The sequence below is a fragment of the Prosopis cineraria genome, unplaced genomic scaffold (genome assembly GCF_029017545.1).
Source record: "Prosopis cineraria cultivar Desert tree isolate PC_DT_omini unplaced genomic scaffold, ASM2901754v1 PC14, whole genome shotgun sequence".
Lineage (NCBI taxonomy): Eukaryota > Viridiplantae > Streptophyta > Magnoliopsida > Fabales > Fabaceae > Prosopis > Prosopis cineraria.
In genome coordinates this window covers 1,624,076-1,645,689 of record NW_026555345.1, presented here as the reverse complement: position 1 = coordinate 1,645,689, position 21,614 = coordinate 1,624,076, and the positions used below count along the sequence as shown (strand labels likewise).

At 35.8% G+C, this 21,614-nt stretch overlaps 2 protein-coding genes and 1 pseudogene across 2 annotated transcripts; 1 reads left to right on the top strand and 2 right to left on the bottom strand.

Annotated features, from left to right (window-relative positions):
- Positions 1-881: 881 nt before the first annotated feature.
- On the bottom strand, positions 882-4,231 carry LOC129292662 (purple acid phosphatase-like; annotated as a pseudogene).
- A 2,751-nt stretch (positions 4,232-6,982) lies between these two features.
- On the top strand, positions 6,983-9,535 carry LOC129292696 (cysteine protease RD19A-like). The gene is made up of 4 exons (XM_054930298.1): positions 6,983-7,536; positions 7,702-7,821; positions 8,656-8,902; positions 9,017-9,535. Exons 1-4 carry the CDS (start codon positions 7,078-7,080, stop codon positions 9,292-9,294), a joined length of 1,104 nt encoding a protein of 367 aa, XP_054786273.1. The 5' UTR covers positions 6,983-7,077; the 3' UTR covers positions 9,295-9,535.
- Positions 9,536-11,536: 2,001 nt separating this feature from the next.
- Positions 11,537-20,211, bottom strand: LOC129292695 (V-type proton ATPase subunit a3-like). Its single transcript, XM_054930297.1, has 18 exons — positions 19,945-20,211; positions 19,078-19,122; positions 18,704-18,823; positions 18,519-18,626; positions 17,395-17,502; positions 17,122-17,295; positions 16,469-16,606; positions 15,514-15,621; positions 15,197-15,304; positions 14,938-15,086; positions 14,288-14,441; positions 14,013-14,173; positions 13,708-13,914; positions 13,252-13,435; positions 13,083-13,166; positions 12,814-13,007; positions 12,447-12,506; positions 11,537-12,247 (listed from the first exon to the last, which is right to left on the bottom strand). The coding sequence occupies exons 1-18, from the start codon at positions 20,092-20,094 to the stop codon at positions 12,043-12,045; spliced, it is 2,457 nt and encodes an 818-aa protein (XP_054786272.1). The 5' UTR covers positions 20,095-20,211; the 3' UTR covers positions 11,537-12,042.
- Positions 20,212-21,614: the final 1,403 nt, after the last annotated feature.

Here is a 21,614-nt window from a genome sequence, read left to right as displayed (position 1 = left end):
GATGGTAAGAGCCAGACTTTTGCATTTGACATAAAAGATACATAGTGGAATGACAGAATTATGTGGTGAAGTGTTAGTTCCATTGAGTATTAATGTCAACATAACAGGAAATCCATGGATTATACGCTGAGAAATGAGTTGTAGAGTCATCAAGTGGGTGCCAGAATCTATTTAAAAACCACATAGAATCAGCCTCCACAGAATATCCATCTTCATTTCTGTGCCAACTGAAGTAAGCATGTGTCCTGTTCTCTATCTCAAAAATGCCGTGTCCGTAACTCGCCTCCCGCTCTGCCGAGTACTCTGATTGTGGTTCTGTCATGCTGCATTGTGCAAACCACACTCGTTTCACTTCAAAGACACCATATTTGTACGACAAGGACATGTTTAGATTCTCTCACACAGGCATGTCATCTTCATTCTGGTGTTTTAGATGTCCGTCAACGTTCAACAATCTGTGTCTTTTTTTCTGATTTTGCTTACTTTTTATAAATCGCCATAGGTATCCTTTCCATGGAATGTGAATGTGATAATAGTGCATCAAATGGCAGTCTAGACTCGTTCTAGTTTATGAATGGAGCTTACTTTTTTGCTAAGCCTTCAATATTTCCCCCATCACCAAAGGTTATATACACAGGAGCTGATAGATCTTTCACTGGAGTACATAGACCATTCACAATATTGTATGCAATATTGGATGCACGTTCCTGGGACGTGGAACAATTCAATTGACGCTGGAAGTAAATACCCAAAAAAAAATAAAAAAATTGGAGGTGTGAATTCAACATGATTGTGAGACCATAACATCATAAAGTGTAAAGATAAAGTCTTGCGAGTTCATTCTTCATACAACAACAGAGATACACCACCCTTCTCTGGAAATTAGAAATATCTTTCATATTTAGTTCCCCTCATAAATTTTATGACAGGAACCTTGTCATTATTTACATAATTATCTCTGCAAGCTTCAAGGAAACAACAGACATTCTACATGATGCTGGTGGTTTTCACAAGAATATTGTGTAAGTTTCAACAGAGCAATTACAGATCAAAACAGATACCCCGAAAGGAAATCTAGAAAGATTGTTGGCTTGATGACTTGGCATCAGCTCTACATGTGGATTATACATCTTGTTTGATACTTGGTAAAGAAAAGAGGAACATATAAAAGTGCTACAACTTGCAGATCGTTCATAGGCATGAACGTGACCGGAAAACACAACATCAACCTTGTGCTTCACAAACCAGGGGTCTAGCATCACTCTCATGGTTTCCCCTTCCATATAGTGATAACTGTAGCTACTATACCAAGGCGTGTGCATGAGAACAATCAACCAGGGTGTCTCTATCCTGTTAGCTTTCGGTAGCTCCTCCTCTAGCCATTGATACTGGGGAGCATATGTTCCTGAACTGTGAAAAGAGTTACTGTACCGCACTAAACATTACAGTTTCATGTTTGCGTTAGATCCAGGCAATCAAAATTTAAATGGATGTAGTATTCAAGTAAATACATAAATGGATACAGATTATAATCTTTTTTATTCCTTTTCTTTTCAAACGTGCATTCTTGTGAGACACATTTTTGAAGTACCACCTTTGAGGTTGACGAGATATCTTGGCCTAGGATTAGTGTTTCTGTATTTACCAAAGTGATAAGACGCTTCTGATTTAACAATCACACGCTACATAGAAGATATATGTGGAACTGTTGTCTGCGGTAGCACTTGATGAAGTGTTCAGTAGAATCCGATGCTTTCTAAGTCATAAGACTCACTGTTCATAGGTATATGTAATTATTTGACATGTATCATTAATGGCAATATGTTCATGGGAAGATCAATAGTCATGTGAAAGTTTTTTAGCTTTGGCCATGAATTTTTGCACTAAAAAGAAAAAATATGGGAATTTTTTTTTTCTAACCATTATACTATTGATTGCTTCAATAAAAAATCTTCTTAAAAGTGTCATGATATTACAAAAGATGGCTTCAATAAAATGCTCTCTACATACTTGGGTGTCTCACAAAAGAAGAATCTGGCATTACCATATGCCGAGTATGAAGCCAAGACAATGATATTTGCCGAAGCTCTCTTAATAGAATACCAGAAGGGTTTGGTACTCTGTGATTCTCTGTAAGGAACATGGTATCGGTGAGTATAAGGCTTGAAAGGCTCGGTTTCTCCCTGTAAACCAATCATCATTCTCTGGTTACACTCAAAATTAGGACTGGAAAATGGAAAATGTGATGGTTTGCATTCAAGAACGTGAAACTCAGATTAAATCATTTTCTAGGAGAAGGTTACAATTCCTGGAGCAAAATCAAGTTCATGGTTCCCTGCAGTCCATATCCAAGGTTGATAAGCAGCACTTCTTTCCACGAACCTTCCCCAAGTATCCCACCTCACATTATCATGATTTGGGTAATTATCTGCATAAGACAGGTCTCCCACGTAAAGCAAAGCTTGCCCTTTTCGAGGGTTCATTTCATAGTGCGTAAGCGTCTTATTTGAATCAAATGTCTGACCAAGGTCCCCTGCAAGACAATGCTCAATTTGTAAACAATAAACACAATGGAACATAGACAAAAATCTAACGCAATAGCTTCTTTTGTTGGCCATTACTTTTTCTGCTATAGGATACTTCAACCCACCAAATGCAAAGTGAAAGAGTGAATTTGAAAGAAGTGATAAATGCTGATTGACATATTCATACCACAACAATTATCTATAAATTAACCGACCCAGCCTCAGTAGAATATGTTGGAAATATGTGGGTGGCTGACATTAATTATTTTATTGATGTGCTAAAATAGGTTAATAAATGGTCCCTCAAATATTAAAGCTTGACTATGTTATGTGTGATCATACAGTTGATATGTTACATGCATGATTTATTGAGTCTGGTTAGGGGTTGAAGTTGGCCGTTGATCTTACTAAATCCTGTATAGTGGGTCGGTTTAGAATAGGCTAACTCTCCTCTCTAACCCTAACTTATTGTGTGCTTCCCCACCAAAAGCCATACTCTAAAAAGTTATAGGGAGGAAGATCTAGGCTGACTGACTAAATGTAACATAGTGAATATAGTCGAATTAGGTATGCATGTGTGTGTGTTTAATTTGTTATCGCACACAGTACATCCTATCTAATATTTAGATTTTACAGAATAAACCTATGAGACCAAATGCGTATGGCACATCAGGACCTACTTCAGGAGGCGTCCTAAACCAAAATTGTCGGGCAGTATTCCCAAGTCCAACCTCGTAGTAATATTTGGTGATGTGCTGCACAAACGGAAGCACACAAATCAATCACCGTAACAAAGATCATAACATGGGGCAAAGGAAAAGGGAAGGAAATTTCTACCTCCAAATCTTTTATAGTACAGTGATGAATAAATCCAGAGGACTAATTGAAAAATCTGCAAGAAACAAATTTTCCTTCAGCCAGCATCTTCTCCTCACTATTCTTCTCATTCCAGTAACGCACGACACTTAACCCTTGTTCGTCCTCAGTCACCCAAGAAACTATCACTGCCTTCCCCACATAATCACCTTGTGTTATGTGAACCTTAAACCAGAAAATCCATACATCAAAATGGACAGAGACTAAAAGACTAGAGAACTTGTGATTTAACACAGCTTTAAATCAAGCGCATCAAGGAAACGAAACATCGAATGAAGATTATTATAAGAGAAGGGGTGAATAGGAACCTGTTGAGGAGCATTATTAACACATGCTATCAAGTGGCATATCCACAGTTTTCTCGATCTTTCTGACGAATGAACTGGTCCTGCTTCCATTACTAAGCAGAGCTACACTCAAGAGGAAAACCAGAACCATAGAACAAATGGATCGTAGAAGACCCATCTTCTCAAACTGCAAGTCTGCAACTAATCTCTCAAGATGAATTTAGGTCTCGCTAATGTTTATCCTGTGCAAACCCCATTAATCTAGGCGAATCGTTGTTGAATATAAATAGGGGAATATTCAAAATCATCTGCGAATGTGCAATGCAGAGGTCCAAAATGAATTGTAAGTGACAGAGCCGTGTTAAGATTATCACTCAAGCTGGCATTTTTCTTGCATGAGAAAACAGATGGCGGAATCGCTACATGCCTTTTGCGTGGTGAGAAAGTGACATGAATATGAATAAAACAATAATGATTGTGGCCTAAAAATACAGTGAAAGCGTAAAAGTTGACGTTGGATTCATTGAGCAGATCGATACGATAGTAAAGAGAATAGTGTCCCTTCATCGTTGTGAAAGAACCATTTTCATTCAATAAATAGTAATAGCTGCAACACACAACCAAAGCAGCCTTTGACTTTGTGACAGGATACGATAATTGCTAGTGTTATGTCGTCCCCACACGTTTCTTTTTCAATTTTTGTTGGATCAAATTTTCGAGAGTTATATGCCCCCCCCCCCTTTTTTTGGTGCAAACCACCCGTGTACCTAGTTCGTCAAATTCGAATTAAATATTCAAGTCGGGTTAAGCTCTAAACAGGGAAGCTCCTCCAAGCACATAAAATGGAAAGAATTGTAGCTATCAATCAACTCTCGGGGAATGTATTGATTCATAAGAACATAATCCTCAAATCTTCTCCTAGATGGAATATCTAAGCGTGCGCCGGTTTAGTTTTTCATTGATCAAAAGTTAATTTTACAAAAATTAATTTGACAACTAGTATCACTTATGGTAACTTAATTTGTGTTTAGATACTTTTTCTTTTTTCAAAGTCAATTAAGTTAAATTGTATAATAAGATCTACTTCCTTCATCCTTAAACATAAAGTATTTTTAACCAAATCTTGTATACTAATAAAAGGTTTTACTTAGTTGAAATTATACAAAATCTCAATAATTTTTCAATTTGGTCCCTAATAATGTCACAATTAATATCATTGTGATAATAGGTAAAACACACAATTAATATCTTTTTTATTTTTCAAGACAAGGAGAAAATTATCTAATTACTCAAAAATATTATTGACACCTCTTATATTTAAAAACAAAATAAAATTTTAAAAAAAATACTTTATATATAAAGATGAAGGGAGCATTGGAGTTGGTAACATAAGCTCGCCTATAAGTCGTGGATTGGCTCACAATAAGTTATGGGTTTGGCGAGGCAAGCTAGCATAACTCGCATTTTGGTGGGTTGTATTTCTATAAACGCACCAAATTATAATGAGTTGGCAGCCTAACCCATCAATAAAATATATTTTTTAAATATTTTTTTAATTTAAAAAATTACAAATTAACCTCTTTTTATTTTATTTTTTGGGGAAAAATTATATTTTCTCCCTAAAAACTAATTATCCAAATAACAATAAAACTCCTTCTAAATCATTAAAAAACACAATACAAATTTAAAATACATTAATACAATAAAAAATAAATATATCCATCACAAACAAACATAGTAAAAGAAAAAACTCCTCTAAATATATCAAGTCATTTTGTAAATTCCACATATCTTGCATAGTGTCATTAGCTAAAGTATTGTTTGAAGTAATAGAAAATACTTTTTTCTCAATTTTCCAATCAATCAAGCACATCATACTTTTTGTTTTGTTAGTTTTGAACCAACACAATAAGCAGAATTATTTGAGCATTATTGATGAAACACACTTTGTCACTCAACTTGTATCCTTCTGCGTGCATCCTTATCATATGCGTGTGTTTGATTATTTTAGATATATAGATATAGATATATTATTATACATTACACACTTTGTTCCAATTAACATGGTTGTTTCCCTTTAGATATGTTATAATCAAACATGCTTTACTGTATATGATAACGTACAGTAATATTATTTTTGATCGATATATGGCCTTCTTTTGATATGTTTACTGAGAGAGCGAGTTTATTTTCTCATTTTTTGTCTGTTTTTTTTTTAAATAAACAGGTTAGCTTGTTGCAGGTTTAAATTATACAGTATGAGCCAAAATCACCCTACATTTAAATAAATATATTTTCTCTAACCTAACTTGCCTCTAAGGGCATAAGATAGTAGCATTTCGAAAAAAAAAAAAAAGCAAATAAGTTATTTTTTTAATAATTGTTAACTGCGTTGAGTTGCATGCCTTTACATAAAATAAAGATGACTAGGTCTAGGCTTTTGGTGCATTATACCTGTGACAAGGTTATCTTCCTTATATTTGCATTTAAATTGTAAATTTAGATGCCCAAGTTTAATTTAATTTAATTGGCTTTAAAATAATTAAAGAAAATATTTATGACATCTTAACCACTAAGTCAAGATCTTTCGCACTTCACCCATGATAAGTGATCATGATAGAAAAAGTTCTTTTAAAATTTAAGGAAACTGACGATCATGAGACTTGGACATCAAATCAAAATCATCTATAAATATAGAAGCTTTTTTGTTATATCTGACACGCCTTGTGACATCATGTCTAATTATATTTTATGATCACCTTATATGGGGTGGTTCGATTCCTCCATAAAGTTGATTTTGCCTCTTTGACCCAAAAAGAAATGAGGATCAGTGGACCTTTATGGTCAAGAAGATTAAATAAAAAAAACAAAGAATTAAAACGCACCCATCATTATTGCCAAAAATTGCAATTCACACTAAATAATAGCTTTTTTTAAAAAATACAATATCACAGTTAAAAATTAAAATTGTGCAAGAAAAAAAGAAAGTTGTTCTTTATGGGGGGGAATTTTTGCTCCATGCCTCCATGGAAAAAAAAAAAAAAACTAAAATGTCTTCACAGTAACAACTGAACTAACTAAGCAAAGCTGCGTGGGCTGTTGTAGTTAGTTGTAGTTGAATTCGATCGATACCTTCCTTCTTCCAAACAAACGTCCTAGAATTTAGGGCCATATCACCTGCGGTGGAGAAACCGAATGGAGCACGTAGGATCCGTCCGTTAAGTGGGCCCCTTTTCGTTAACAGTCCAAATAATTTGCCAACGCGACATCGTCGTGATACGCTTGTCGTTAACCGTCACCGTTAGCTTTTTCCGCCCATTAAGTCTCAGCGAACTCTCACGCACGAAGCTACCAGTCACCAGTAATCAATCCCTTCTTCCTCTGTTTCTATGGATCGTACTCTCAAGTCCGTCGTTGTCTTCTCACTCCTCTTCGTCTCCGCCGCATCGTCAGAGACGGAGAGTGTCTCCCTCGTCGAGAGCGACGCCGACCCACTGATCCGGCAGGTGGTCGATGGCGATCATCGATTGGGCGCTGAGCACCATTTTTCTCTGTTCAAGCGTCGGTTCGGGAAGTCGTACGGGTCTAAGGAAGAGCAGGATTACAGGTTCAATGTGTTCAAGGCTAACCTGCGCCGAGCTCGGCGACACCAGAATCTGGACCCGACGGCGGTTCACGGTGTGACTCAGTTCTCGGATATGACACCGTCCGAGTTTCGGAAGGTTTTGGGCCTCAGAGGCCTCAGGTTGCCTGCTGATGCGAACAAGGCTCCCATCTTGCCGACCGATGATCTTCCCAGGGACTTTGATTGGAGAGATCATGGAGCTGTTACGCCTGTTAAAAACCAGGTTTGTCAATTCCTTTAATCTGTTTTTGATTCCTGAAAAGCAAAAGGAAGAAATGGGACAAACCGGAGATTAAATGGATTAATATTAATATTGAAGCAGCATTTTGATATTTGCTGTTATTGATTGGCTTTAAAATGATGATCTTCCAATTTTTTGGGAATTTAGGGTTCATGTGGATCATGTTGGAGTTTCAGCACAACTGGAGCCCTGGAAGGTGCTCACTTCCTCTCTACTGGGGGACTAGTCAGCCTTAGCGAGCAGCAGCTTGTGGACTGTGATCACGAGGTTAGGCATTTGTGGCCATAGTTACTTTTTTGCTAATTAGCTTCACATTGTCCATGGAGTATATAATATTTAATTAATATTGACTGGTTCGAGAGTTTTATCTGCAATTCTGCAGTATCATTCGGTCTAAATAATTCCTAGTAAACTAGTTTGTGATACATATGCAGCTGTATTTAATTCAACATATAGCCTATATTTTAGTGGCTCATTGTCACTATTATTATTGTTTCTGGACTACTAGGTAACAAATTTTGAATTATACATGTTCGGATGTATTCATGGTTTTTCTGGTTGTTTTCACTCAGCCAGTGAAATTAGTATAATGGCCATGTTTCCAGAGCTTTCTCTTATATTGACTATCGAGCATTACGTTCCAAATATTCATACTGAATTATACTTGTCGTCGGTGGCGACAGAGTGAATGCCCATTTTAACGTAATAACTTATGCAGTCTTTTAATTCATGCTGGTATATGATTTGCCTCGATAAATACTGCTCCTTGTATAACTTGGAAGTCAGAAAATTCTCAGCTATTGCAACAGGTTTTACCTAAGTTCATGTATTCTCTGCTAGTTGTCGGCTGACTTGTGAGGATGTTGAAGGTCAGCATTGCATAGATGCTCTGGCATATTGCAGCTTAGTGTTCAACGTGATTTCATTCATTCTTTTTTTCTTTTTTGCTTTCTTATGAAGTTATGGGAACTTGACTCTTGTCAAACTTAAAGTTGAGTGCTGCGGTTGCTGTCAAAATATCATGGGTGCATTACATATAACGGAGAATTTTGTAGGATGTGTAATTTCTTAGAGAGGAGTTAAACCCATACCTTTGTGCAGTGTGATCCAGAAGAACCACGTTCTTGCGACTCTGGTTGCAATGGCGGACTGATGAATAGTGCTTTTGAGTACATCCTTAAAGCTGGGGGAGTCATGAGGGAAGAAGACTATCCTTATACTGGGAATGATCGTGGGACCTGCAAATTTGACAAGTCAAAGATTGCAGCTTCGGTTGCCAACTTCAGTGTCGTTTCACTTGATGAAGGGCAGATTGCTGCTAATCTTGTGAAAAATGGACCCCTTGCCGGTAAGACTTCTTAACTAGATTTACTATCACTTCTTTTTGTGGGCTTCATAGAATTCAATAGTTGTAGACAACAGATGAGGACTGACTTGATAATTTGCATGGGTAAATATGCAGTGGCCATCAATGCGGTATTCATGCAAACATATATTGGTGGGGTATCATGCCCATATATATGTTCAAGGAGGTTGGACCACGGAGTGTTGCTGGTGGGATATGGTTCTGCAGGTTATGCTCCCATTCGGATGAAAGAGAAACCATATTGGATAATTAAAAATTCTTGGGGAGAGAATTGGGGAGAAAATGGTTACTACAAGATTTGCCGGGGGCGCAATATCTGTGGGGTTGACTCCATGGTTTCCACTGTGGCTGCTGTTCATACCACTTCTCAGTAGGACCCGTATTGCTGTACCTATAACAAAGCATCTGCTACACCCTACAGGTATCTTGTACCCACCCCGTCCTATCCAGTCTTGCGTATTTCTTGGAACAATTTCATGGCCATGATTAACGGAGAACTTGTCGCATGGATCCCTTTTGTTTTTGGGCCACCCATGCTGCTAACCTATATGTCCAAGAATCTTGAATCGATTTGCTTTCCTCAATATATCAAAATATCATTCAGAGGTGATTTAATGTTTGATTAGAGTGATACGGGTGTGTTATCAAAATACTATAACTCAATTAAGTGATACGGGTGTCTTATCTTCTCATTGATAGCTATTGATCGTATAAATATAGCTTGCATGTAATAGAACTTAAAAACATTATGCGACTGACTAATTAAAATGTGTACATCATGTACGGAACACATGAACCTAAACTATCTAGTATTTTTATTTAACCCTGAGACCCCACAAGCATGCTCAGCTTGGAAAACAAAAAATGGAAAGGGGAAGGACAATGGCTTGGCATGCATGTCCGCTAGCTGAAATCGAGAACTCAGAGACATGAGACGAATTACGCCCTGTGTAGATCATTAAGAAGGTAAAGTAGCTACTGAAGCTCACATAGTGGTGGCAAGAACACAATATCCCGAGATAGAACAACGAGCGTCAAGACACCTAGCCTAATTAGAATCACTGAAACCTTTGACACAATGATTAGATGAGGCAAGAAAGAAAAAGTCACAGGCTGGAGCACCTTTGAGATATCTTAAAACCTGATGAGCCGTTCGAAAATGTCAGTAGGACAAGACATGAACTGAACTAAATGAACAATGTTCAGACTAAAAAATGAACTGAATGTGTTACCTTTCATTGATAGGCATTGACCGTACAAATACGACTTGCGTGTAACAGAAATAAAAACGTAATGCAACTGACTGACTAAAATATGTATATCATATGCGGAACACGTGAATCTAAACTACCTACTATCTTTGTTCAACATTGACACCTCCCACAAGCTGGAGAATGGATGTTGATCATGCCCAACTTGAACAATAAAAAATGGAAAGGGGAAGGATCTAATGTTTTGGTGTGTTATGTCTGCGAGCTGAGGCTGAGAACGCATGAGCATGAGACGAAGGACACCCTATTGAAGTTGCTCACATATAAAGTGGCAATCAATTTCAATGTGTGTAGTATGCTCATGGAAAATGGGATTTGCAGCAACGTAAAGAGCAGAAAGTAGTTGTAGAAAAGTAAAGCTGGACCTTGATGAGAAATGTGCAGATCATTAAGAAGGTAAAGTAGAATTGAAGCTCACAAGTAGTAATGGCAAGAGCGCAATGCTCATGCCTCAGAATATGATCAAGATACCGTAGCTTGCTTCTTTGATCGCTAGAAAATAAGTGCAGAACCTTAAGAAACACAGTAGCTAGAGATGGAACAACCAGTGTCAAGACACCCTAACTCAATTAAAATCACTGCAACCTTTGATACAACGGTTAGAGGAGGCAGGAAAGAAAAGATCACAAGTTGAAGCATCTTTGAGACATCTTAAAACCTAATGAGCTGCCTGTAAATATTTGTTAATAGGACTAGACATGAATTGACCAACTAAAATATATACTTCTTCGCACTTTGATACCATGACACAGGACTAGAACTAAACAATATTCAAACTGAAAAATAAGCTGAATGTGTTATCTTTCATTAGTAGGTATTGACCGTATAAATTCAACTTACGTGTAATGAAAATAAAAACAGAATGCAACTGACTAACTAAAATGCGGAACATGTGAATATAAACTATCTAGTACCTTTATTTAACTGAGACACTGACCTGATGCAGGTGCCTTTGAAAATTCAAGTTCTTTCAATCCATCTAACCGGGATAATTGTATAATTACATACATAGAAACATATTTCCCACTTAATCTTAGTTTTTCCATTTTTCTTCTTCTTTTCTTTTTCTTTTCCTTTTCTTGGGCCATAAGGCATGAGACTTTTAGTTCGATGAAATGAACACAGGCGAATATGGCAGTTCATAGTTCATTAGCAGCTAACATAAAACAGCCACACTCTTCAAGATTAGGGGTCAACAGACATGGATTTGACACCTATCTTTAGTACAGAATTATAAATTTAACCTCTGCCAAATCCAAAATATCATATTTACCATCCCATACAAAGAAAATTATTCGAATTATTAACTCAATCCCTTTATGCCCGACCATACCGCATCACGTCATCTCAGAACAACAGCTAGATTTGTCTAAAGAGACAATGGAACCACAGTAGTTGTTCGGTGTTGGAGCTTAACAATAGAAACGCCAAAGCTCTTACATAACATGACTAAGAACTTACACTCATCTAATTGCAAATGCAAGAGTTGAACAACACAAATGTATTATGATAGCCCGGGAAACATGCCCTAACTCTTAAAAAACAAATAATTTATTTCAATATTACGCAAATTAAGTTATCAATATAATGAACTAATAGGAAGTAATCATTACACTTAGTCATTCCTGCCCAGCCCGTGCAGAGTCATTCCCTTGAGAGAGAATCCATTTATTCCTTCAATGGCATAAATTAAACAAAGATGATACGGAATGACGCTGGATGAAATGACATCCCCACAAACAATGCTGCAGATACCAATCACTGAATCACCGGTCGAAACAAAAAATATGAATCACTACAGGTCCAAGGCTGAGCTATCCAACGATCTAAGATTTGTGTGATTTTAAATAATCAATCATCTTCATCATCTAGCAACGCAAACGAGTAAGGATAGAACGAGTAACCATCTCCCTCGTAGAACTTATTTTGGAACTCCACCCAATGAAGACGCAGAGCATGGAGGAAGGCGCTAAGGGTTTCCATCACAAGTAACACCCCCACAGTTGCAAAAGCAAACACAATGAAACCCACTATAAGAATGATCACATTGTTGTACCTGTGGCACCAGACACAGCAATTAGCAGCCATCTTTCACATTGAGGTTGAGAGGATGACAAATGTAGAAAATGAACAATGACCGGCAAAAAACCAGTGAAACTTGTTACGTTGTGCGCGCAATGCTCACCACCATTTGCATCCTCCAACTCATGAGATGCAATAAATAAAATCTAACGAAATTTAGTAAGTAAACATACCCCCACGCAAGAAGAAGAACCTTTTCATAGAAAACACTTGACAACTCCGAATGCGCAAGGCTGGATGTAAATAAAGAAACAAGAGAAAATGCATCACTATATTTTATTCACTCGCAAAAATTGATAAAAGATCTACAGATTAATGAATTAATCATTTATAATATATATGAGGTTCACATCTGTATATCAAAATGTGGGATTCAAGGACTATTAGAAGAATCAGGGAAAAAAAATTCACTTGCCAATCATAGGGCAATGAAGCAGTTGGCTTATGATTGTGTGCGTGCAGTGTGTAGCGTATAGGCTTGTGTTTCACATTTCAAGATCATAATGCTTCAGAGATATATCTAGGTTTACAGAGACATACCTAAGGGCCCATAGACGAAGGTAAGAAGCTGTATTAGACACTGCTCCAAGCACAAATTCAATGGTATGTATGAGTTGATGGACAAAGACTTCACTGAACTCAAATTCCTCATGACCATGGGAATCATGATTTGACTCCACTAGCAAGCTCTCCTCTGTGCTTCGAAGTGGCGCGTAAGATTCACCCTGGTGCCTCTGTAGTGAAAACTATTTAGAACCAAAATAAAAGAGAGTTGTTCCATAACATAAGGAAAGCACAAAGAACCATACATCATTGTGTTGCTTCTTCAAAAGAAAGGGTTTTGGTATCAACATCCAGGGCACAGAGACAAGGGCCAGAAGTAGCAGTACAAGCTGGAAAGATCACAACAAAGCGTCTAAGTTCTATCCAAGAAATAACAAAAACTAAAGGGTAGGTGGGGTTGGAAATAAAAATAACCTGTAAAGTTTTCTGACCAGGAAAGAGCTGGTTTTCTCCCAAATCATCTGTAGGACTCAGAAACATGTAGATCATTACATGGTACAAATCAGCTTGTGACCCAGTGCACCACTTCACAATGATAAGGAGGGAAAGGTAACCAAACAAACTGTTGAGAAATATAATCTCGGGAATAAATTGGAACCTGAAGAGCAAAACAGTTTAGTAAAACAGTTATATTCAATTTCAGAAGATGAAGTAATGGGCTAATTTAAAGGGATGGAAAATTTTTCAGTGATTTGATTGTAAGATGTGTATAATCACTCAGCCTACCCCAACTCTTTCCCATTCCCTTGGAAAAAAAGTACAAGTTTCCAAAAATATGAGATTCTTCACATACAAATAAGAGTGACCAACCAGAGCCCTGAATAAGCTTTACAGTGATCAAACAAGGAAAAATACAGATCACGAACTTACCAGACATTCAGGCCATTGCCAAAGAATTTGGCATTGAAAAAGCTTATTATAATTCCAAGGTTCATCTGAGCTACCCCAAGGAGAATTGACATCTTCATTTTCAAAGAATTCAGGAACGGCAATTCACTTCTAGTACCATGCCATACAGGGTCCACTCCAAAAGGGTATGCGGGACGGACTTTAATCAAACCAGTAGTAGTTGCATCTCTGCACCCCAAAAGGACAGAAGCAAGCATGTTAATGTGATCACAATCAGAATCATAAAGCACAATTCTAGATTATATGAATAGAGGGATTTACCATACCTGCAAGAAAAGTCACGGCATGCATATGCTGAGGGACCAAAGAGTGCAAATGGGACAGAGAAGAACTCATTATAGATCAAACCAGTGAAGATTGAGAAGAGGGCCATCATCAAAATAACATAACGACCTCCAAAAGTCATTTCCATGATATCTCCAAGCTTCTGTTTTGTTTTTAATCGGCAAAGTGTTACATTAGATGCATGTCAGGAGAAAGTAAAGATAATAAAATAAAAATTAATCTTTAAAGAAACTCATGCAATATGGGAAAAAGTTACCTGGCTAGAGAACTTTTTCTCCCTCATTATTAAATACAAAGTTACAAGCAGCAAACATATTCCATGCCCCCAATCACCGAACATTACCGCAAAAAGAAATGGAAAAGTAATTATGGTATATACAGCTGGATTTGCCTCCTGATACTTAGCCACCCTGCAATATTAGCTCTGCATATGATTACACTTTTTCACAAGAAAAAACTATGCATCAAAAAGTAAATAAGTATATAATTTATTAATGCAGGTGTGCAATTGGTCATTGGCACAATAATTAGACCAGGGAAGACTTTGGGGTTTAGAACTTTCTCTCTTATGTCCCATTATATGGTTTTAACAAGAATCGAAAATATGGCAAATTAATTAGACCTGCTCATCTGCATATAACAGCATAATTGAGAAGGGGAACCAACAACAAATTTATAGGTTAAGGTGGTGAATAATCTACTTGTAATTTGATAATAACCAGTAACTATAATTTTTTTATATACATAATCATTTTCCATATCAGGTTCAGTACTATATTAAAGGTAAAGTGCAAGCACATATCAGCTCATGTAAACAATACATATGTTACGTTTTTTATGAGCACAACTCCCTTTTGAACAAAAGAACAGAGAAAGAAGGGAGCAAGAAACTCTCATGATACTCACCCGTATGCATCAACAATGGATTGAAATGAAGAAGTGAATTTATTTGTCCGGAAATAGGTGGGTGGCAACTCCCTAGTATGCAAAACTTGGAAAATGGTACCAACTTGGGAGTTAGAGTCAAATGCTGCACGCTCCAAGGCATCCTGTATCTGAAAAAATCAAGGTCCCATGTCCCCCAAATCAATATTACTATAATTCAAAATCCTGAACCCAAAAGAAATCACCTGGTTAAGAATAGGATCGCATAAATAATACATACCTGCTTTGCTGCAAAAACAGGACTCCAGCCTTCAGCCACGAGGCATTTTTTGGTCACATCAAGGCTAAGCATGTTCAGGGTATGATATATGGATTTCTCCTTTCTCACCTTCATGAGTGGAAGGGAATATTCTTAATAAAAAATAGCAATTAATGCCAAGCAAAGAAAAGTATTAATCCATACATATATGGATTTTCTTTAAGAGAGGAAAAACTGGATCCATCTTTAGATATGCACATCATAATAGGCCATAAGAAAAATCTGTATTTTGATTATGCTCTAATGAAAAACATGGTTAAGCATAGTGTTAAACATACCAAAAGATTCCACTGATTAAATTGATCCCCAATAATCTGTAGCAAGTTACCCTGGTGCAGAAGTCCAGCATCTATAGTAGTCTTCAACTCTGAGAGTCTTGCTGAAACCTGAATGCCAAATTGTTTAGACTTGGCAAAAAAATGAATCCCCTAATACAAGGATGTTTCTTTCAAATATAATGACAAAATGAAAAGCATAAAGGTAGATAAATGTCATAATGAAGCATAAACTAAAAATCCAATCCGCCAGCAAGTACAATAAACTTTTTATTCCTGCATAAATTCATCACTATGTGTTGGTGTTTTTTGTTGGGGGAAATAAAAAGATAAGATTGTTTTGATCAAGAGTTGCACATTCAATTATAATGCCTACGCTTGAGAAACAAGAAAAACAATATCAGCTCAAGCGAATATCTGGTTCATTAACTCGTTAAACAAAAGTTCTTTTATTAAAAAGGAAGAAAGTAAAAACAATCAATCACCCGCTGTTGTTAGAATTTCTTTTATTTGGCCACTAATTCACATGCCCAATGAAAACATGCCTATGGAAATCACCTTCAAGGAATTAATTTGCAACAGACTAATAATAAATGCACCATCCACTTCACACTAGTAAGAAGAACTTAACAGATCAAATATTTTCATGTCCACAAGGCCAGTAAAGATTACATTGTCTATTGCTAGAGTGCATAATTGAAGTCATAGAAAGACTTGGATCAAGTGTCACCATGAATTATCCAAAATACAAAAACGAATCTTATCCCACTTGATGAGGTAAAGTACATAGGTCACATGAACAAACTCGATTTCTCTTGCCCAACAACTTCAAATACACATGTGCTGCATTAAAGCAGTACAGGAGAAACGAGACCAATAGATTAAAAAAAAAAAGGTAAAAATTCTACAGAAGCTTTTCCAGTTTTCCTCAAGATACATGAGAATTAAGAAAACAAACCTCTGCAATCATTTGAGCTTGTTTTCCTGATTCCTCAGCAAAAGGATAACGATTTGCTCCAAAGGCTTCACATATTTTCAGAATCTTGGCTTTTGCTCTTTCACCAGCATAGAACACCAAAAATACATTTTTCTCAATCTGCATGTCAATATTCATAGCTCAACATCAAAACTAATAGAATAGAAAAACTATTAATTCAACTTACACAGCAGAAAATCAGAAACTAATTTTAATATCATATGCAGCAATGATAAACAGCTCGTGCAGGAATATTAGTGAAGTAGGTATTAGCAGAGGCTACGTTAAGTAAATATGGTTCTATTAAAAGGGCATTGCTAACTGCAATTATCACTGAACTTAAACTTGAGATAAGTTATCCTTGAAAAATACAAAGAAAACAAACTCCTCCTGTCTAGTAGACAAGGTAGTATGACAGAGAACTGTGAGGAAAATGAGAAGAAAGCATGAAATTATTTATAAGAAGACAAGGCAGCAATACTATGGATGCATCAAGAATTCCTCAGTATAAAATTTAAACAAGAAATTATTTATTAGCTATGGTCAAAGTAAGAACATGTAAAAAATGACAAAGATAGAACAGTGCAAGCTATTTTTCATGATTTTATCATTGATGGGGAAACAAGAATAAGCACCTTTTCTCCAGAAACAGGGTCTGTGACAGGATCCTCAACAATGACTTGCCTCAGAAACACATTGCCCCTAGTAGCACGAAATAAAATTCTCTCAAACGCCATGGATCTTTCCCTGGGAACAAGACCAGCTAGAAAACCCAACTTCACTTGCTTTGACGAATCTGTTGACAATTCCTTTACAACAAACCAAACCACAGGATTATTTCAACAAAAAAGATTATCATTAATTATATATACACGAAAAAGTGACATGGGAACAGCTAAGAGATATACTTGATCTCGCAATAATGGTGTTTCCATAGATTCTCCACTCTGACGTGATTCTAATTCTCTCTGCTGCTCCAAGGCATGATTCTGAGCTGAATGGAAAAACTCTCCAGCCTGAAAAGAAAGAATAATTATTTGATTAGTTGGCATGTCAAGTCTTAAGATTTGGATAGCTAAGCTTAAATCTTATAAACTAAAGAGTTCAATGGGATTAACTATTACATCCCTCAAAGCTGGAAAATAGAAATGGGACACAATTATAATTGAAAGCGGAAAAATATAGACTTAGACCTTAAAAATATTGAGAATTTTTACAAGAATTCTTCTAAAAACGAGAATGCTAACAAAATTTAGAATGCTTTAACAAAATCCTTAATCAAGAGACTGGAATAGGCAATAGAGCCACATGATATTATAAACATTTTACAAAATTTTAATCATTATCTCTTCAATTTGCAGGCTTTCATCTTATGCCCGAAGCTTCACCAATACTATGGGTAAACATGGTAGAAAATAAAGTCTGAACTCTGACGTAAAAGCTAGAAATATGGCTAAACGTAATACATGACATATCATAAACTCCATTTTTATGTCTATCAAGCAAAACCTATGGTTTAGCCAGTGATGCAACAATTCCCACGTCCAAGTTACCTTTAGTATGTCAATAGAACAAGAATATCAATAATCACAAGCCAAGGAAGCCACCATGGCTTCAATGCATAAACAAGAGTCTTGCCAAGGCAAATGACAAGCAGTAAAAAAGTCAATAAGCAACTCAATTCAGGGGGTAAAATTTTAGTAAACTCTTCTTTAACGTACATAACAGATATCCATACACATCTACAGTTCTGATCTATCCAGCATAATTAAGGAGAAAGCATCACCTTTTTTCAATTTTCTTTCTCATTTAATAGCTTATGTACTTACTTTAATTGTCTATGCTACTGAATGGCCAAAGAAATTGTCTATGGCTCTACCACGTGCAAGGGCTTAAACATATAAGACAATTACTAGAGCAATCAGCCAATCACCCTAAATGAATAAAGCCAAGATTAGTTGACGTTATATACTAATGATAGTGCCTGTTAGACATGTAATATATTGAGGATTAAGTAGAAAACTGAATCCACCTTCTGAAGAACAAGCTTATATTCCACAAGTTCATTGTGAGAGCGTTGCAACTTTTCACCATTCGCATTCATCTCAGTTAATTCTGCCTCAAGCTCAGCAAGTTTTACCTATTACAATGATATACCAGTGATTAACTCATAAGGGGAAACACCAGTGATTAAGCTCAAAACCAGTATCCACTTGCCTCTAAATCATCTATGTTCACGTCAACTTGAGTAGCAAAATTTGTAGGTGAAACACCAGCCTTCCACATTTGATCCTTGAAAAATCGTAATTTGCGTGCCATCTCTCCACATCTTTTTAGCTTCATATAGACATGTAGTTATCCAAGTCAATCACCATACGACATAAAGAGTTGAATGCAATCTTATGATAAGTTGAAAAATAAAGTTGCAAGGGGGATATCTTATAATATCTGCTCCATCATCAACATGTTGAAAACTCAAGGTCATGTGTAGCAGCCAGAGAGAAAGGATGATCCGTAACATGTAAGTATTAAAAAAAAATTGGTAACTAATAGGTTATGAGTTATTGAGGCATCAAGCTGAAAAAACAAACCTGGCTTGCATAAGTCCGTTGAAAAGGGCTCTTCTCAACGTTGAGCTGAAAATCAGAGAGCAAAACGCATTATATAGAAGAAATTGGACAAATATCTAAAGGAAGCAGTACATGACTTAGATTTAAACACCAAAAGAACCAGGCTTGCATTGACAACTTAATTTGCCACTGGTCTAATTATTAGCCCATTCTAATTGTTGTGTGTGGGCGTTACTCGAATAAATTGGGATAATACCAGAATAATTAGAAAATGCATTAATATATACACTACCTCTAGTCCTATATATAAGGCATCTTCTAAATGATAAAACTGGTCCAATTTATAAAGTGTTGTGTCAAAATATCAAATATTTTCCTTTTTTACCCTAGAATTTAACAGTGGTTTCGTGACTTGAGTCAAGGTTTTATGATGGGTACAGGTATGAATGGAATACTTGGATGATTTTAGACAAATAAATCAATGTACCAACTTTTCTTAATCTATGTGAAAATATCGGAAAGGGAGTGCATAATCATAGAGAGAGATTGCAGGAAAGCAAAGCAGAATACGCCAGCCAAGCTAGTCAAGAGTTCCTATAGCAAAATTCAATCATAATTGTTTTTTTTTTAAAAAAAAAAATCCAATGAGTTTTCGCATACGGTAAAATACTCCCTAATCTCAAGCAGAATTGTTTTCCTATCACGGATCATAATGCCAAGAAACTCTTACCAAGAGCACTTGAAAGCAAGAAATCGATAACAAAAGGAAATCAAAGTATGTAAATACAGCAAAATTGAATGGGAACCATCAGGAAAAAAATACCACATAAGTGATCGAGGGTATTGAACAGAAAATTGAAGAAGTAAGTCAAGTATTGAGCTACTCACATCTTTGAACTGAAGAAGACCTAGATCACCGAGGTAAGAAACAGTAAGGTGAGCGGACTCCATAGGAATGATCAGCTGAATCAGCTGCATCGGCTCCGACCGGAACAGATCCATCGGCGGGCAACAACCTCCGCGCCGTGCGTCGCCCATCTTCCCTCTCTTTCACCCAGATTCTCAAAAGAGATAGACTGATGGAGGATCACGGACTTCCGATCCCAGTCTCAATGATACCCCTGCGACGTCCTCCTCCTGTCTCCACGGGTTTCCACGTCCATTTCCTTCTTGTGATTTTATTCTTATTTTTCAGTGTTTTTTATTTTTCTATTTTTGAGTAAAAGTACATCTTGATTTTTGAAATATTTGTTGAGAGCAATAATCTAAAGTATTTATTAAAGCATTTTTATTTATAAAATAATTAAGTAGTGGCATTTTTTATCATATCGTTAAATTTCTGAAAATATCTATTAAGTTAGAGTTCAACTCAAATAAACTTTTTTTGATGAATATTTATTGGAATTTAATGACACAATAGAGAATGATTTACCTTAATTATTTTAACTTAAGAGTGAAATATTTTAACAAATACCTTAGGATATTAAATATTTGTTGGAACATACTTTAAGGCAGCATATAGTGTTGGTGAAATCGGACTAAACTGGACAATCTAATTGGTCCAACTGTCACTCACTAAATAAAACCGTTTGATTCAATCAGTTGAATCAATCTAGCATTTGAACCAGATTGACCCGACTGATGTAACATCCTAAATTTTAGATAAAAAAAATTATAAAATTTAAGTTTTTTTTAAAATGATGATAATAATAGGAATTTATATTATTTGAGGTTATTTTAATAATATGGGTAGGCATTTAATTATGAATTTAAAAACTTAAGTTTAAAATTATATAAGAAATATTTTGTTAAGATATAATTTTAAGATTTTAAAAAAAAATTGTGTGTGTGTGAGAGTTTAAAAAAAAAAGAAAAGAAAGTAAAAAAAAGGGGAGGGGGTTTAGCCCCACATCGGTTAGATGTGGGAATGAAAGGCACCTCCTCATGTATAAAAAGAGGAGGTGCATTGTAGAGGAAGCATAAGAAATTATTTATTACAATTTGTGAAAATTGCAACTAAGGGCCCAAGATATAATTTGTGAAAATTGCAAGTAATGGCCCAAAGGTTTGAATAATTAAATTTAAACTTATAGTTTTTTTTAATATAATTTTGGGACCCACAATCCCATTTTTATATTATTTTTCTCTCTTCCTCTCACGTTGCTCGGCGTCTTCTTGCAAGGGTGGATTATTTTCTTTTTCTTCAGGTATGTTCTAACTTTCCTGTTTAGATTAGCATTTAAAAGAAATTTATTTAATTACAAAATTAATTTTATAGTTATTTTCTAAATAATATTAGCTTTTTAGTGATATGATTATTTTGTAGGATAGAGTAAATATTCTGATTAGAATTTTTTTTATATGATAGTTAATCTGATGATATGATGGATTAAAAATATAAGTTAAAACTCTTAGGGATATAATAAATATTATAGAATATTTTCTTGAGGTTAAAACTCATGTTTAAGAATTTTTGAGTTAAAATCTAGATCTATATGGTTGAATTTATGTGGAATCTGAGATGTAAAGATAAACATCTGATTATTAAATATTTATTT

Bases quoted from the DNA above. Each gene is read 5' to 3' on its own strand.
- LOC129292695 (XM_054930297.1), bottom strand. From the start codon at position 20,094: ATGGGCGACGCACGGCGCGGAGGTTGTTGCCCGCCGATGGATCTGTTC. The intron at 18,627-18,703 runs GCAAGTGGATAC...TCATTGTAATAG, and splicing joins TGAACATAGATGATTTAGAG to GTAAAACTTGCTGAGCTTGA. The intron at 15,087-15,196 runs GTATGTATTATT...TGATTTTTTCAG, and splicing joins CTGTTTTTGCAGCAAAGCAG to ATACAGGATGCCTTGGAGCG.
- LOC129292696 (XM_054930298.1), top strand. From the start codon at position 7,078: ATGGATCGTACTCTCAAGTCCGTCGTTGTCTTCTCACTCCTCTTCGTC. The intron at 7,537-7,701 runs GTTTGTCAATTC...TTGGGAATTTAG, and splicing joins TTACGCCTGTTAAAAACCAG to GGTTCATGTGGATCATGTTG. The intron at 8,903-9,016 runs GTAAGACTTCTT...GTAAATATGCAG, and splicing joins GAAAAATGGACCCCTTGCCG to TGGCCATCAATGCGGTATTC.